Source organism: Corvus brachyrhynchos, unplaced genomic scaffold (assembly GCF_000691975.1).
Source record: "Corvus brachyrhynchos isolate BGI_N302 unplaced genomic scaffold, ASM69197v1 scaffold167, whole genome shotgun sequence".
NCBI classification, from domain to species: domain Eukaryota; kingdom Metazoa; phylum Chordata; class Aves; order Passeriformes; family Corvidae; genus Corvus; species Corvus brachyrhynchos.
The window spans coordinates 8,182,199-8,200,894 of NW_008239547.1; the positions used below are offsets into that span (position 1 = coordinate 8,182,199).

Here is an 18,696-nt window from a genome sequence, read left to right on the forward strand (position 1 = left end):
TTCCTGAGATGGGAGTATTTTTAACCTGTATAGGAGAGCTATGGTTAACTGAATGTAGCAGCTTCTCACTTGTTCATGGATTTTCTTTTTTTTTCCCAAGGTACCTTGCAGTTGGGAAGAGCACTCGTGGTCAAGCTGTACTTGGCCCAGAAAATGCAGATATCACCAAAGATCCCTCATGGGTCAAACGATGACTTTGCAGCTGAACATTCACAGAAAACAAGCCAATCTGTGTGACTACAGCATTAGGGGTTTTTTAGTAACTTTTAGCAGTGCTATGGTCCAGCTGCAGTACTCATTGCTGTTTTTTAACAGTGTTCACCAAACCAGTTAGAAGCTCCCCTTCTCAGATAACGATGTGAAACATTTTCTAACCATACAGTATTTGAGAGCAAGAATTACATGCTCTGCATGGCAAAGACAGACCTTAATCTTATACTGAAGCCTCATTCTTCCAATTGCACATGGATACTATATAAATGAAATATTTTTGTATATGGAAAAGTCTAGTTTTAAATGGTGTTTTGTTTGAAATCATGTCTGCAGTTGGATAAATAAAGAACTGTCTCTCATACTGACAGATGTCGTTCTGTGGTGTGGTAATTCCAGCTGTCTTTGCATAAGCCTGAGCAGTCTGTGACAGTACATTCCACCAAGCTGAGAGTGCAGTGGGCGAATCCCTATTCTATATAAAGTTCAGTTCAGCTTGACAGTTGGGCAACATCCAGTCAGATTTCAGTATGTCATGACTTAGTATTTACCTACCTTGTTGTCATGGTCCAGGTAACATAAACTGGCATGAGAAAACATTTTTGGCTGTTTGTCAGCCTCATTACCCTTTTTCATCAGTATGGGAGGGGGGTGTTAACAATCTTAAAAAAAGCTCTGATAAAAAGGAAAGATGAAGCAAGGGCCAGGTTACACCCTTCTGAATCTCAAGTTGCTAAAGTTACTCCTCCCCCTTCCCAAATCCAAGAACTGGTTTTATCATTCCTGTACAAGGAGAAAGGATTCCAACTCCTAGCCTAATCCTGAAGCAGCAATGAGAAACACTTGCCCTGGTGTGCCTACTTTCTGCAGGGTTAGGGAAGGAAAAGGAGTGTTTCTTTTTTCCTTCACTGGTTTGTACAGAGAATCCTGAAAGTGCTATTCCCCCAGTTGTTTAAAAGCAAATGAACACACGTGATGTTTGCAACAGTATTTTATTTCACTTCAGAAACATTAAGCACATCCTGTAACTCAACACAAAAACTAGCCATCTACACTTATTTTTGGGGTGTAAGTACTCTGAAACAAAGTGCAGTAGATGAGTAACTTACGGAGTGCATAGAACAGTGTTGCACTTGCTTGTTAAAGGGCAGTATCAGTAACTGGTGTTTTCCATTAGATGCAAGGGTTTGTTTCAAACATAACACACAAACAGGACAAAATCTGTGTGACAGCTGAACGTCTTGTTTCACGTAAAGTGCTGGAACAATAATTTAAATGTTACAAAACAAAGCTGTAACAATTCTAAAGCATTGTTACTCACAATGTGCATCTATGACAACAATCTAAATGTGGTGTGTTTAGATGGCTCCAGTCTCAGCCTCCTTTGGGAGCATGGCCACGTGTTCCAGCTGGCCTGAGTCTGACACATCGTAGCTGGTCTTGTACTTGGCCAGGATCTTCATCAGTGGTCGCAGCTTCAGCCACCACTGCTCCTTGGGAATCCTGTGTCTGTGGGGGAAAACAGGGAGGTGAGATACATGTGGGATCAGGCACTGCCTTCCTGAGACGATGTAAATGCTGACCCAAAATGAGGAGAATCAAGGACACACAGTCCCAAAGGAATGAACAGATCTTACTGGAAGGTGTTAAACATAATACCTAATTTGGGACAAAAATGCTGCCCCACTGAACTGAAACAGAAGTAATTCTAGGCATCAGGGCAAAGGCAATCACATGAAAGTTACTTAACAGGACAGCAGAGTCCCAGACTTCACCAAGAGACTCTGAAGTGTAAGGAGGATGAAGTAAAGACAAAGGAAACACAGAGAAGTGAACAATCCAAGTGGAGCTGGGAGAATGCAGGCCCAAGGCAAAAGCAGTAAGGTGGGGGGAAGTGTTGGAAGTGGTGCAAGGCAAGCTGTGGTGAGGTGTTCACCACCAGGGAGTGCACACGTACACGAAGTCTGTTTCACTCTTGAGCTCAGCCACGGGTTGAAAAACGAGGTTGCGTCTCCGCATTCCCAGCAAACAGACTGAGTCATCGGTATTGGCAAATACTTTTCCTAAAAAGAACGAAGTAATTCAGCATCTTTCTTACATGTATAAGGGCAAATACAATTTTTCTGTAATTAAGCTGAATCGAAAACTTACAGTAGCTTAATTTCAGCTACTGATTATTTAACAGAATGATAAAACATCAAATTAGTGCTTTAATAGGGTTAGATCTTCACTTTTTAGCTTAACTTTGGTGATTAGCAATGAAATTGTAGTGCAATTAAGCAACAAAAGGATTGAATTTTAGCATCCAGTTCTAGCTTAGATTTTAGGAAACAGTGCTTTTCAGAAATTCCCAAAGAAGACATATTACCTTCTTCTGTCTCCCATGAAGGCAGCATGAAACAAAAAAGAACAGATGTAACTATACAAGCATCAATTCCTGCATGCATGAAAACCTGCAGTCACACTGGCTATTTTGTTTTAAGAGGATGATAAAACAGCTATCTGAATTATTGACCTCACTCAGGTGGAAATGCTTATACAGCAGGAAGCACAGCAAGGCACTACTGAGGGGAAGAAGAAGGTTGACTTAACAAACATTCATACGTTTGCAAAGTGGAGTAGTCTTATATACTGATAGACAATCAAAGACAGTAACGAGAGACTGCACCAAACATTTCTGCACCTTTCCGGTAGGTTTCTTTCAGTTTTTTGGAGATCCACTGCATAGCTTTTGCTGAAATTTTTGTCCCAAAATTTCTATCAAACGGTGAAGGTGCTCCACCCTGTGCAAAAATTGAATTTTGGGTTAGCTTATCAAACCAGGATTGGTGTCTTGTTTTATCAGTTATCTCTGCTAATGGCCTGTTCTACCTCTTATTTCCATTTCCCCCACTTAAAAAACAAACCAACCAAAAGCCCCGCCCCATAAATCAATCGAAGGTGTTTAAAATTTGTGTTCAACAGCTGTAGTATTCTCACAGAATCAATACTACTTCTCACTTAGAAGAATGGAGGGGACTGTACACTTCCCTCCACCTCAGCCTTGGTGATGAGTGTAGCCAAATCAGGAACTCCCTTTGTCCACTAACAAGCTGCTTAGTGAGATAAAAGAAATGCAGGTAACACACGCCAAAGGAATAGCTGACTTCTGTCTCTTCCACAAAAACAGCCCTTTGCACAATTTTCTTACTGAAATCTCTGCTCTTCCAGGGTTCAAGAAGCAGATACATTATGGATGGGCAGGTCAGTGTATTATGAAGAAGGTATTACAATTAATTATAAGACAAAAAGTTCAATATTGATTTATTTAGAGAGGAGAGGATAAAAATGAAAATCATAAAGAATCTAATGCATTTTTTCCCTAGATTTTTCAAAAGGGTTTGCAATAAAATGCTAAAAAAACCTTTTGAGTTGCCTACAAACAAAAATACACACTTTTTTCCCTTGAGTCAGACTTGTTTGAAATACTTGAACAGTGTATGTACTTTGTGCATACAAAGTTAGTCTTGTCTGTAACTTTAGGGTTTTATTTACCTGCTGCATATGACCCAATACATTTTTTCGACAGTCAAACACTCCTTTTCCTTCTTCAGAATACAGCTGATAAATGAAATCAGTTGTGTAGTTCTCATTGCAGTTCTCATTTCTGTAACAATTAAGGCCAGATAGTTAGCAAATTTACTATAAAGCACTGGATCTCTTTACAGGTACTAATTGGTAAGTGTTTTCCCTTTTCTTGATAGCAGTAATCCTGGCTTGGACATTTTCATCTCATCACATACACTCACTTCCATGTTACAGGCTCATGATTTTTAGGATTTTTATAGCAAAGGTCATAGTGTATGTAATGCACTACCTTTAGTAAGAAAGAATCTAGAATAAAAGACAAACCCGATGAGAAAATAGACTGAAAATAGGGTAAAGTTTTAGAGCAAATATATTTACATAGAAGTAAGTTTTGGACTTGAACTTCCAGACAGGTCCCAGAATTGCCTTCTGGAGCAGCAGCTTTACTAAAAATCTCAAGTTAAAGGAATAATCAAGGAATACTGACTTGGAGTGTCACTCCAAGTGGCCAAGCAGCCTACCTGGCTGGGAATGCTCAGTATCACTGATGCCATCTATTACATCTACTTTTACCTACCTCAGCACTAGACCACGCTGGATACTGGTTTTCATTTTTTCAGTCAAGTGTTCCACATTAGCCTAGAAACAACAGAAGTATTTTTAAAGGGCCATGCAGAACTCTAAAACAACCTTAATGAGCCTTCATTTCTCGAGAACTTCTGTCAAATATTCCACAAAAAGCATTACATGCAAATTCAAATTATTGAGATTTTTGGAGATTCAGGATAGCATACTGTGCATGGCTGTTCATCTTGGGTTAAAACTAACACCCTTCTCCACATCAGAAGTAACGTATTTTTATTAACTCAAAGGTGGTTTTTATATGCTTTACTGCTACAGCATCAAGCTTGATGCACATAAAAATACAGAAATTGCCACTGAAGTTCACAGCCTGCCCTTACTTCCAGTCCTGCCAACAGCTGAGTGGGGTAAGTTCTGATTCATTTCACATCTCTCTGCTTTTCAGGAAATAAATTTCTATCCTTTTAGCTTAGCATTTGTCCACGACTGCAGCTAGCACTAACCACCTCGGAAGTGTAAAATCCTCACAAGTAGAGAAGTTCCGTATCAGTGTATGTACTACACCACAATCCATAATCCTTAAAGCCTGAGGGCTTTATTTTAGTAACACCTCCAGACATGTTCTGAATAGCTGTGGTAACAGAGTCAGTATTTAATAAACTTGACATTCTGGTCAGTTCCTGTCCTGAACAGCCTTCTAACACAATCCTCCCATCATGGAAAAATAGTCTTCTCTTGGTTTTGGCTTTATTTTAAAACTACCCAGGTCCGTTCATTGAATTTGAATTTCAATCTGAAGACTAAAAATGAAACAATTCATCTAGTAGTGCTTAATGGCCAATACAATTATTTTTGTCATTTTACTGAACTTGGGTGTCAACAATAACTCTGTCTACATTCCTTTATATAATGTTATGGCACAGGAACTGGCATGACAAATGCAGCTTTTAGGCCCAGTCTAAGCTGAGCCATCTACTTCAAGTGAACACATTGTGATATACACATACAACAACTTTAGGATCTACTTAAAAATGAGCAAAAGGTGGTGAGTACCTGGAGCTCTCTGATATCAAACTGCTCTTCGAAGATGTAAGCAGCATCAGCTCCTGCTGCCAGGGCGCCCATGTTGGCCAGGTAGCCGCAGTAGCCGCCCATGGTCTCGATGATGAACACGCGGCGCTTGGTGCCGCTGGCCGACTGCTTGATGCGGTCACACGTCTGCTCAGAGACACGAGAGCCTCAGTATGCACTAAAACCCCTGATTCTTTACATTTTTCTGTGTCATGCAACTTTGTGTCACTGACTGGTAACAAAAAAGATTAAAAATAAAGCATTTATAAAAAATGGATCTTTTAAGGAATTCCAAAATGGCATCATCCACATAACTATAATAATTACCAAATAAAGTGTTTCTTATAAATCATACACTGAACACCAGAGTAAAAATAAAGTGTTTATATCCTAGCAACTCTTAACATCTACTTGCTTCCTGCAAATACTGAAACAAGAATTCATTTTGGTTTGTAGTGGCATTAACCAGTTGTGTATCTGTGTTTTCTAACACAGATACAAATAGATATAATGAAGCTTTTTAATGAATTCTGGTATGAATAAACTTCTCTTCTTTAACTCAATTACTTAACCTTACTTCTTCTTAGCATTGTTATTAAAATTCACTACATTCCTATCTATACCAAATTTCTTAAGTCCTTAGCATGTATAGCCCAATTACTTTCTGGTAATGATTTCTACATAAATATAATTAGTTCTTTCAAGCACTACTGGTACATGTTTTGAAATGTTTTTGGTTTTTTATTAACAGGTACATACTTACTATAAGAAGACTGCAATCTTCACTTGCACCTTACTCTGACCAGCATAAGGAATGTTCTCTACAATGAGATCTGTTGCTTACATGAAACCAGTTAACAGCAAAATTTATTAGAGCTGCCTAAGAGATGGGGGAAGTAACAAAGACAGAGGCAATCCCCAGTGTGGCAATACCCAGGAATTTTAGTACAGAAACTTAGGAACTAGGTTACTATCCACCTCTAGGTTTTAATAATACTCAAAAATCTATTTGATGAACTCACCTCCTGGAATGAATTTTTCTACCACTCAAAGTTATTTTAAAGTTGTTGATTAATGTATCTTCCTTTCGGAAAGCAAGTAAGAGAAATAGATCCTATCTTCTTGTCTTAGAAACAAATAAATAAATAGGATATACCACATTTTGTGACAGGAAGAATTTTGTGAAACTGATGTACTGTCCCAACTATCAATTTAGTAAAAACGGAAATGAAAGTACCGGGAAAGCTTGTCATCTTGCAACCTGAATTATGGTAACTTTAAAAAATCCCCATGCCTTACTGATTTTCTGAATGAGTAACTGTAGGTGCTGTAATATTTGAGGTATTTCTGTTTCAGTTTTTTAAAACCAGAACCTTCATTCAGCTAACTGAAAATACTACTTCAGGCTGAAATTCAGACTGTGAGCAATATGGTCCTTAAAACAATACCTAACAGATCACAGAACAAATAATTAACTGATACATGAGAAAACTTAATATAAAAACTCTAGAACTTCTAACATAACACAGTTTAATGCATATAAAGACTAAGACCAGTGTATGCATGTATTTAGGTCAAGACAGAAAAAGATACAGGTAATTTAATGTATACATATTTTATGTATTTGCCTATATGCATATTATGTGCTTACACAGAGAAGTGCAGCATTCACATGAATTTATTCAGAATATGGATGTTCTGCTATCCTAAGCATAAAAGTCCATGTTGACTTTCATCACAAAAGTCCATGCTGACTTTCCATCAGTTTTTCAAAATGACACTTTTACATTTCTTGGGTTTTACAGTGTCCCCGAGCACTTTACTTTCTCTTTCCAAACCTTGTTTCATTAAAATTTTTCCAGAATACTATAGCACTGAAAATGTTTTAACTCATTTTTTAAAAAGCTGCCTGCAACTGGATAGGTACTATGTCTTGTCTTTAGACAATAAATAAATACACACATGCAGATTTCCACCATTTTCAGAGACTCAAAATATTTGTAAACCCCAAGATTTCTAAAAAGGTTTTCCATCTGCTAGTAGTAGAATGAAATTTTCTGCCTTTTGAGAACCTCCAAGTACTAAGCAAGGAGGTAGATCAGTCATTGTGTATGGGACTAATCACTTGAAATCTACTTAGAAGGGTTTCTATCCTTGACTGTACAAGAGATGGAGTAGAAACTTTCTACTATTCTTGCTTTCTCAGAATGACTGTGACAGAAATACCGAGATGTGAAATTGGCACAAATGGACTTTAACGAATCATTAATTCATACACTACCCTACAGGCTGGAAAAGCCGAACCTAAAACACCTGGTGCAGGTTTCAGACATCTTAAACAAGGCACATGGAATCCTTCTGGAATTGCATTACTAGTTGAGCTTTCATATGAACTGATCCAGCTTAATGAAAAATCCCAATATTTAAAACTTCACCAAATCAAATGTTCTACTATTAGCATTAACTAAACATCCTAACGACAATAAAATTCAGAAGATACAACCATTTTCTTATTACTGAGAGCACTACTGAAATCTATACAAACTGTAATTAAATTAGTACCAAAAACTATTAAGTAAGAGGAAGCAACACTATATGTGATCATTTGTTGCCCCACTGTGTTTTCATTTATCACTTTTAAACGTGCATCAGCCACAATGAGCAGATTTACCTACTTCTATAAATGTCAGACCAAGGGGGAAACAGCTAAAGGACTGGTAAAGTACCATGTCCTGCCTATGAACATGTGGCTACATGATGTGCTCACACAACACCTTAGGACATCTCACCCCAGGGATGCTGCACTGCAGCTCCCAAAGGCCAGTCCACCCTGTTTTCTGACACAGCTCTTCCAGTTATCTACTGGAGCTTTTTCACTCTCTGTGTAAGTAACACTACCTAAAGCAGGAAAACAAACCTGCCTTTCCCAACCCCCTGGATCTGTAGGCTTGACTTTCTTGGCCAATTACTTCGTAATTAGTTATATGGCTTGCTAATGATGGGTTTGATGAAAGAGCTGGTAAGATTTATTCATTTGTTTGCATTACATCTCAGCTCAGTTCCCTTTGCTGTATTGTAAGCAAAGTAAACAGGACTGAAAGAGCTCATACAACAGTTGTACCCCAGGGAAAAACGATGGCAGACTAAAACTAGAACACTGATTGTTCTGACTCTGCACTGTTTAACTGAACATCAGTGACATACTTAACTGCTTATACTATCCATGCATTTATATGCACTTAATAGATGTTAAACCTAATGGAGTCTATGGGATTATTCATGTGTTTAGTGCTAATGTACTTTAAATGCTCTACTGCACTGAGCTCAGTCAATAGTTCATCCAATAAATGGGCCATTTATCTATAAAACATGGGCTTTCTTCTTTTACCTAAGTAATACATAAGATAAAAACGAAACCAAAGAAAGCAAAGTATTTTATTCTCAGTAAAAGCAAATACCTTAAGCACTAATGCAGCAGTCTTGAATAACAAAAGAGAGTACCCAAAAGTTAAGTATATAACAAAATACTTTTCTAAGGTTAATCTTTAATCAGTCTTGGAAAACTTCTAAACTATTAAATAAATACAGTAACTGTATTATTTAAGAAAACTAGACATTTCAAGGTCGTTAGGTATCCTCCTCTTATGCATTTTATCATCTTAACTTCTAAAAGATGCGCAGTCTTACCTCCACAATAGCATTCAAGGCAGTGTCAGCACCAATGCTATAGTCTGTGCCTGGCACATTGTTGCTAATAGTAGCAGGCAACACACACATAGGAACTTTAAACTCCTCAAAGCTGGAACGAGCCTCGTAGAGCTGCAGACAACTTTCAAAGGCCTGAAGCAGTGGTACAAGCGTGAGTGAAACATTCCTTCTCTTTGGACTGCTCTGCTAATGACTCCTGGCATGTGATGGTAAATGTGGCTGTCCATTGGCCCAAGTAAACACAATTGATGAGATTTGGGGGTGGAAATATCCTGTACATACCACAACAGTGCACTGGGGTTGCATTGGCACAATGCTCTTTGAAGAAATGCAGAGGATTAGCACAAGTTAGTATAAACTGAAAGTGAAGTGTGCAAAGCAGAGAGGTCGGAAGCAGCTAGGCAGGAAAGGACGGCAAGAAGCTAGACTGGAAATCATTCCACAAGAAAGGACTTAAAGAACAAAGTCTGATTCATGCTAAGGAGCTTAGAAAGTTAACTAGTAAAAACCCTTGCAACTTGAGGAAAATGCTTAAAGAAAGATGCTTTTTAAAAAAACTATGTTATCCTAGAAAGTCAAGACACACATCTATTTCCACCAAGAGAAAGGAAAAAAAGGTTCACCCATGCCTTCGAAGTTTCTATCAATGTCACGCATCTACCCCTGTGCACACAGACTGGATGTAGGCTCAGAAAAATCCAGGAACATGTGCACATGGATGAGTTAAGAAAATCTGCAAGTATAGTTCAAGGAGTCTTTGAAAAGCAGTTATAGGTCCTTGGAAAGATTCCAAACTCTACAAAAGATGTAATCGTATCAAAAGGATTAGGTGTTCCGAGTAGATGTCAAAACAAAGGCTAAGATTTTGCAGCTGTTTTAAGTAAACATATGTTACATTATTCCAATTATTTCTAATCTAAACTAATCAGCATCTCTCACGATGTGTGGCAATTTTTCAAACTGCCTATGTAATGGCTCTCCACCAGAAAGCCTGATTACACAGTACACTATTTTTTCATCTCTTTCTCCCAGAAAGGACTGATGTTCACAGAAGTCTCATTTTCCTGATTTCTCAAATCGGTACACAGAAGCAAACTATTGAAGATCAAAATTAAATACCTGTAGAGGTATCTCCAGGCATATCTGCACAGTACTGATTTAAGCAACAACTTAGAAGAAAATTATGAGAAAACCCCCTACCTGTGAGAGTTCTCCTCTCTGGGCTTTTGTCCTAGACAGAGCAGATCCTGTTCAGTGAGAAGATGGGATATTTATAGCCGTAGGTGCATAAATGCAAATTGACTTTCTAAAAATCTCTCTCTTCTCACATATTTTGTAAATGCGACAGCTCAGTGCTATACTTTCAGTTTGAGGCTGAAACACAGCCTAAAAGATTGCACTTTTAGACCCAAAGAGCTGAGAAGCAGTACAGCTCAGAGCAACAAACAGGTGGGGTTTATTTGGGATTTGGTTTTTTGAGTGGATCAGGCTTCACTTAGGAAATTTCAGTAACTGCCTGGGCCAACTCAGCTCAGTCAGGTTGCTTTGAACATTTATTTTTACTAAAAGAATAAAGACACGCAAAATAACACTGGTTTGGTAAAACCACACAGCTTTCTGGAGATCTGCAAAACATGAGTTTCTCTAAGAAGTTTTATATTAAGACTTCTGGAAAACCAAGTCAGAGGGAGATTTAGAGCAATAACTAACGTAACTGGTTAGTCTGCATTTATGGTATGTTAAGATGCAGTTAAGATATGTTTTACTTGCATTAAATATTGCCATTTTATTTGATGCAAGTGATTTCAGCCAACATATCCAATGACTGTACCTTCACCAAGCACGAGCATTAGATGATTATATGCAACATCTTTGCATCACTGTGGCAAAATATGAAAATGCTTTTAATATATTGTCACTTAATTATAAAGGGTAAATAAGTGATCAATGGTTTTAAAAACTGCTATGCTATTTTTTTTTAAAGAATTACTACAGTAAGGTCATAGAAGGATACTGCACTATGTTAATAAAATGGTTTAATAATTTCCTACCCTTTTATTGGATTTGTGTTACTAAAAAGGTTGTTGCAATAACCAACATAACCAAGGATGCTTTATAAAAATTCATGCAGTCAAGCAAAGACTACTGTTTGTTGACTTTGAGTTGATTTAAATACAAATGGCCATTGAAGGTGATGGAGTTACTGCCCTTACTCCATACCAGCTGTTACTAGGACTGAAGGAGATGAAAAATTAACAGGTTAGCTGGTGGCCAGGGCTAATTTTCAGCTTCCTAGTTCAGAGTAATGCAGAGCCACATATTCTACTGGGAAGGTACAGGAGTCTGTGTTTTCCATGGGAAATGTGTGGAGGCTGCCTTAAGGCAATCTGACTGTAGCTTTCTTTGCTCCTCAGGGATGTTTGGGGTTTTTTTTGCCCACAAACCCAAGTCATCAGTCTGTACCCCCTTTTCCTTTGGTGAAAGGAAAGGTAAGATTGCCAGAGAAAAACGACAGCAAGTTTTAGCCTCTCCCTTCTTCAGGTTCCATTTTTCTAATCTAGCTGATACCTTTTCCTTTCATTTCCCCATTTAATTCTACATCTCCTAAATCAAATGAATTTTCTTCCATAATTTTTTGTGGCTTACTCCTCTTTCCATCAAATTTCCTCTAGCCTACCAATAGTTTTTATTTCCAAATTACATGTTCATTCCTCCACTCTTTTTATGTTCTGCTGCTGAAAGAAGCTTTTAATTTATTCTGCCTAATTACAGACGAGGTTTCTACTTTTCAGTTCCACCTGCAAGATGTATTGTAAATGTCTCTTTGATCACTATAAAGTAATCCAATTTGCATTTAAGAAGAAATTTCTACCCTTCATGGTTCTGTAAAAAAAAAAAAAAACCAAAAAACCATAACAAAACAACAAAACAAAACCCAAACCTAACACTTCCTGATTTGTCACATTCCTGAGGTCTGATATCCAAAGTAACATTCTATTAATTTCACTGAATTAGCAAAATACTTGAGAATATAGGTATTTTTATTATGGTAGTTATTTTAGTGATGCTTCATTTCACAGCAAATTCAAAGTTCATGTTCTTATCTTGCAATTCTAAAAGATTTACTTTGTATGCCTACATATATAAGCCTTAAGCACAGCCTCTTCAGGTAGGAACATCCGTCTTTTCCCTCAGATATTTTATATTTATGCTGTCATTAGCAGTTTTTCTAATACTCTGAAAACAGAAGTGAAAAATACAGTTTATCATAAATACAGAACTCTATTCAAAAGATAAATCGAATTTGAAGCCCATGTTTTAAAACAAAAGTGGAAAAATGGAACATTTCAAAAGGGTCCCATAATCTATTATAGAATCTAAATTAGTTATTGAGAAATGTATCCACTATCTATGTCTTTGTGAAAAGCACACTCTTGACTAATCTCTCATACAGAGAGATGTATCTGTTAAACCTGTTTTTTAATTTTCTTTTTAAATGCAGAATTTTAACACATTTTATCAGCAAATGTTTCAGGGTACTATTTACACAGCTTGACAAGTTTAAACAACTGACAAGTGTCTAATGATGCCAAACAGTAACAAGCCCTCATTACCAGCACAATTGTACTTACCTTACTAGAGGCAGGAAAGATCACACAAGTAAGAACAGTACCACAGAAAAACTAAGTGTGGTAACACTTTGGTGTTCAGAAGAGGATCTACTGCTCTGAGAGCACTGTAAACTATGATGCATTTATTGACCTAACAGTGGTAAGAGGAATAAAAACCTATATATAAACTAGATAAAATGGATATTCATGTCCACATCCTGCTTTTGTTTACCACAGTCAATTGTATGATGTGTATTGAGCCTATCTGGTCACATTTAACAGTTGCTACTGAACCTGATCTGAGCATGACGTAAGAATGAAAGGATGGATTTTGCACTGGCAGTTTTGGTGAATCATGTTCAAACAATCAGAGCAGAAAACTGAAAAGATACCAAGCAGAAATGTTTTCTGAAAGCAAAAGTCTGCTCCATCCCAAAAAAAAAACAACAAAAAAACCCCCTCAAATTTAATTTTCCACTCAACTGAATCTAAATCTTACAGAGACATTACTTTTCATATTTATTCCAGAGAAAAATCTAGGCAAAATAAAATGCAAAACAATAAGAAGAAAGCCATTAGCAAAAAAAAAAGCTTTCGAAAAGTTTTCAACTACCACATTAAAATATGGAAATAAGAACATTTTACCTAATGAAGGCAAATGATACCTAGAAACCTAAATAGAAAGCAAACCACAGCAACAAGGAGAGACTGACTGACTACGATATATCCCCTTTGCATGAAATAACCTATAAAAAGAAGTCAGTTAGGTTAACAAAGCTTATGAAGGTAAGAGGAGAAGGAAAGTAGATGTTATGCACAATCATTTTACTCACCTTAGTTTGTGATCAGTCATTTTGGAGGGATATTTTTATTTACCAGAACTGGAAACAACACCAACATTTATAACCCAAGCTGTCTACAAGAACACATTCAATGAATTTTAGTTGGCTTACAGTCTTATTCAAGGCAATACTTCAGGAAACTGGTGTTTCCTAACTCAACAGTTTCTTTTGATGAAGATAAAATTATTTATGTTGGAATGGTTAAAAAAAAAGAAAAGAAGGAAATTATGGCATTCGAAGTTGGTAGCATTCGAAGAATCCTTGAAATGAAAAAGCTATCATAATTAAAATTTTCAAATACATTTAAATTATAAGGGAACTGTCATTTAGTTTTCAAAAGCAACTTGAAACTCTTTTTGTCCAATTGACTACACTTTCTGTTCAACTGAGATTAGAATTAGAAAACTTGAGGAATGGCTGGGGTTGCAAGGACCTCTGGAGATCATCTAGTCCAACTCCCTGCCAAGGCAGGATCACCTGAGCAAGTGATGCAGGAACAATCCAGGTGGGTTTGAATTATCTCCAGAGGAGACTCCACAACCTCGCTGGGCAGCTTTCTCCAGTGCTCTATCACACTTGAAGTAGAGAAATTTTTTTCTTCATAAGAGATTAAACATTCAATTTTTACTTTATGTTGTATTACAGGATTTGATTTTTAAAAAAATACTTCTTCACGTGTCTCAACTCCTTTTATTAAATCTGCTATTAGCAGAAAAAATGTAATTCCTATTATTAGAGAAATACGGATTTTACAGACTCTTAGAAAAGTAAAGATGTTACATAACTAAGGATCTCCTTCTCAACAGAGCAACTTTCCTTCAGTGTTCATTGCAGCTGGGTATACTGCAACTCTCCATATAGTGAGTGTGGATTTTTTCCCCCTCTACAGTACAAATGATCATCAGGTCTCAGCTTTAGGTTCCTTTCTTCCTTATACAACAGATATATGCCATCTTATCTTGCACTTTAGAAATTTAGAGGTCGTTGTAGTTTCAGTAGAATTTAATGGAGGAATTTGGGATCCCAGACTTTCTCTTTTTTAAACTGATGTCATGAATATGGCTATATCAAGGAACTGTAATTCCCAAGATTACGTTTCCGAAGTTCTGGTCTACAAAAATATCCAGTTGTAGTCAATTGATTAAGTTTTAAACAACTGTTAGTATGTGCACACACCAGAGCAGACTTACATCAGTTATAGTGTTCAGAGCAGTATCTGCACCAATGCTGAAATCTGAACCCGGTACATTATTGGATACAGTTGCAGGAACCATAACCATTGGAACACAGAATTCGTCATATTTCTCCCGGGCAGCTGACAATTCCAGAAGTCCAAGGTAAGCCTGTTGGGCACAGGCATTGGGTGAAAAATTAGGATGAATGAAGTAAGGGCACAGTTGGGAGTGACAAAATGGGAAGGGCCACAGGGGGAGCCATTTCTACCACAGCACACTTCAGCAAGTCAGAGCACTAAGGAACCACTAAAATCTAACACAGACAAAAAAGAAAGCATTAGAAACAGGCATACATTTGAAAACAATAAATAGAACATATGTTCTCTTGAAAACCAACAACTTAGACACAACAAAGTGGTTTTCAACAAAACAAACTACTTCCCCAATCTTCAGGTACTGTTACTCTTGATTTAAAAATCTTAATATTCCTGAATTAGGGTCACAGCTACCAGCTTGGACAAAAAGGATCATACACTCTTTATCAAGAAGCAATGAGCACATTCTTCTCTGCAAAGAACAGGCAAAATACTTTCCTGAATCAAAATTTCAAAAATTAGTTACTTTTCTAAAACAAAGCAAACATGAAATACAGAAAAAAAAAAAACTTCTCTAGATCGATTAGATTTTGAAATGCACTATGTGAGAAGAGTGGCTTAAATAAGCAATCATAGTGCAATTTCTACTAAGAGTCAAGAACTTTTGTAAGTATATTCTAAGAATTGATACAGTATAGACTGAAACTTGCACTACAGAATTTATTAATTTAATACAAAGAACTATAATGCTATCTCACCTCATTTACCCATTTAGCACATCTGTTTAGCAGTTCTAATCACTGTCTTCTTGAATGTCAGCTTTCCAGAGAACCACTGAGTGACAACACTTATGATTTTTAAACACTATTTGTGTCATGTATCAAATACAGATATAGCCAAATGCACCTTACATGAAGATTGGGTAAAAATCAAAACAGACTATTAATTTTGTTAGGAATTCTACTCTACTTAGACATAATTAGATATTTCAGTGTACCTCAAATCCACCAATAACCATAAGGGCGTTAATGTTGTTAGTGCGCATCTGGTCAGCAATCTTCTCCAAATATTTTGCAGGAAGAGTACTAAAAACCATTAAACCAAAAGAAAAATAAAAACAATTTACAGACTCTGAAGCAGTAAAGACTAATTACTAAGACGAAACCATAAACTGAGAAGGCAACGCAATGTTTTTTGTTTCACATATTTATCCATACAAGTAACTCTTCCAGACAAGCAATAAGGAATCATGTCAAATATAAAGAAACTGCAGGTTTGCAATCCTTTAAAGTTTAAGGACCTCAGGAAATTCTTAAGTTGAGGTCCCAACTCCCACTGTTCAGAGCTGGTTCAGTACTATGAAGTTGGAACTTTAGTTTCCAACTATAAAGTTGGAACAAAAGGATTTGAACAAAAAACAAACTGAAAAAACCCCAATATACAAAAATTGAGGACTTAAAAACATTCTGTGGAACAAAAAGAGCATGGAATCATACAGTGGTTATATATAACACTACAATTCATCATATCAATTGACAAAAGTATTGATGTTACCGTTTTGTACCAAGAATTGATCCTCCTTGACCAGTCCAGCCTCCAACATCTCCCCAGCTAATTTCCTTGATCTTTGAATAAAAGTAAAAAAGAAGGTTTTGTTAAGTGATTATCCAATTACTTCTCTTGAGTTGCAGCTAACACCACGTACTACTTCATGAAAAGCTGTTGGAAAAAGTTGTGGGGCACAGACATCACTAAAACTGAGGGCAGCAAAGAAAGAAAGCAGCACCAAGAGTTTAACTTCATTCCTCTTGAATTACTACCAATCCCTTTACATTCCACTTGTTCTTTCTGCTTCCACACCAAGATGAACCCTGCCCCCGTGTTTCGTATCTCGATCTTATTTTCACATCCTCTCCTACTGAATGTGAAGTACAAAAACCTAAACCTAGGTCTTTGATGTACATTTTGGGATCTGTGGCTCCAGCCAGGCATAGAAATCATTAGTCTTGCACTCAGTTTCTCTTCAGTACACCAGCTGATGCTTAACATTTAAAAACAGGGGAATAGAAGAATGGGGATGGGGTACATACCACTTGGTAACGCACACGTGTGATACTGACCTTCCCTCGAGCGAACCCTTCAAAACCATCAATGACAGCAAATATTTTGTGACCTTCAGTCATGCCAACTCTCACTGCAGCCCTCACGGCAGCATTCATTCCAGCTGCAGGGGCACCAACATTTAAAACTGCCACATTGAAATTAGTCTGCAAGATAAAAATAATATTTAGTAAGGACTTTAATTTCTACATCATGGTTTAATTTGTACATCATAAGCAGTTGCTAAATATCGAAATGCAGGAAAGGGAATTTCAAAGCCCCTAAACATGCTGAAAATTTAAAGTTAACAAGAAGGTGCAAACACATTTCCCCACTTGCATAATATCAAAGAGACAAACAATTAAAAAAAAAAAAAGAATGTTCGTTTTTAAATAAGACTTTATCATACTTCCATTTGGTTTGCAAGTTAAGTTATTCAGGATTTTATATTCTAGCCCAGGTTTAAGAAACATAAAACAGAATCATAGAATGGTTTGGGTTGGAAGGACGATAAAAACCATCTTGTTCCAACCCCCTGACATGGCCAGGGACACCTTTCACTAGTCCAGGCTGCTCAGAGCTCCACCCAACCTGGCCAGTGTTACTCAAGAAGCTTCAGGTTACTAAAGCAGTAATTTTTTTTTTTCCAAACACACCAACAATAGCAAAAAAAAAAAAAAGGTAGGAACTGATTGTAGCACCACAGAGTTTGTGTATTATCAGTACAATGCCGAGTGGAACAGATGAGTTTTAAAATTAAGCTATTGGCCAATTTTTTCAAGCAGCTGACAATACAGTAGCAAAAAGGAGCACTTCACATCTTTCTCAACACCACACATTTTCAGATTATGGCATTTTTTAAAACATTTCTTGATGACTCAAATAAACTGCTTATACAGAGTGTCTCCCTAGGTTTAATGAGTATCCAGGTAAGCAGCTGATCTAGTCAAACTGAAAAGTCTAAAAAATCAAAAAATACATTCGTAATTTAAACTACAGGCAATGTAAGAGAAAAGATTCTATTTATAACATAATGTTAAATAAGTATTTTAGTACATAAAGCAAGAGTGCAACTGAGTGCAAAATGCTAGTAAACACCTTTGATTGAATTTTAACCGTAAAGCATGAAATGCACTCCTTGAAATGGAATTCTTCTTTCCAGATAAATCACAGGCTACTCTCTGTGACTAAGAAATTGTCAGGTAGTATAAATCAATACAGTTTCACTGACATCAATAGCAGTTGATTTACAACAGATATAAATATAATGAATAACCAAAAAATAAAGAAGGCACTGCTATTCAATAATTTTGTTTAATTTTTACAGCTTCTTAATACTAAGAGCAAAATGTAAGTAAAGAATTTAAACTTTACATGCCTGAACTTTCTGGAAACGTTTAACCACTTTGTATGAATTTAGCAGAGACAATTTAAATGACAGGAAAGTATCAAGAAAACTTGACAGCCTGATTTTATACACTAAAATCCATCATGGTTTAAGTCAGCAGGATGACCCTAAATTGTTTACAATTATTGATATGACACAATTGTAACAATCTGGTCCTGCAGAAGAGGTAGAAGTTATTTAGCTTTATTCTGGAAGATGAGACCACAAAACAAACAAAAAAAAGTAGAACAGTTGTTAGATAATGCTCACAGAATCTCATCTGATAAAAACAAAACAAGCAAACAAAAACAAACCACCACCCACAAAAAAAAAAAAAAAAAAAAAAAA

At 36.7% G+C, this 18,696-nt stretch overlaps 2 protein-coding genes across 5 annotated transcripts in view; one reads left to right on the forward strand and one right to left on the reverse strand.

The window, feature by feature from the left end:
- Nucleotides 1–580, forward strand: part of PITRM1 (pitrilysin metallopeptidase 1) — a 29,626-nt gene extending 29,046 nt beyond the window's left edge. The window contains exon 26 of the mRNA XM_017741413.1: nt 101–580. Within this exon, the coding sequence (XP_017596902.1) occupies nt 101–194 (94 nt within the window). The 3' untranslated portion in view covers nt 195–580. The remainder of the gene's footprint in view (nt 1–100) is intronic.
- A 603-nt stretch (nt 581–1,183) lies between these two features.
- PFKP (phosphofructokinase, platelet) overlaps nt 1,184–18,696 on the reverse strand; it is a 35,163-nt gene continuing 17,650 nt past the window's right edge. Inside the window, exons 12-22 of one of the 4 annotated variants that reach the window (XM_017741442.1) lie at nt 16,982–17,128; nt 16,416–16,486; nt 15,859–15,946; nt 9,118–9,270; nt 5,413–5,577; nt 4,355–4,416; nt 3,745–3,856; nt 2,894–2,993; nt 2,579–2,584; nt 2,168–2,273; nt 1,184–1,719 (exon numbers count right to left, since the gene is read on the reverse strand). In XM_017741442.1, the coding sequence (XP_017596931.1) occupies nt 1,569–1,719; nt 2,168–2,273; nt 2,579–2,584; nt 2,894–2,993; nt 3,745–3,856; nt 4,355–4,416; nt 5,413–5,577; nt 9,118–9,270; nt 15,859–15,946; nt 16,416–16,486; nt 16,982–17,128 (1,161 nt within the window). In that variant the 3' untranslated portion in view covers nt 1,184–1,568. Of the gene's footprint in view, nt 1,720–2,167; nt 2,274–2,578; nt 2,585–2,893; nt 2,994–3,744; nt 3,857–4,354; nt 4,417–5,412; nt 5,578–9,117; nt 9,271–14,781; nt 14,935–15,858; nt 15,947–16,415; nt 16,487–16,981; nt 17,129–18,696 lie in introns of all 4 variants that reach the window. The other 3 variants (XM_008639302.2, XM_008639304.2, XM_008639303.2) reach the window with 3 other exon arrangements.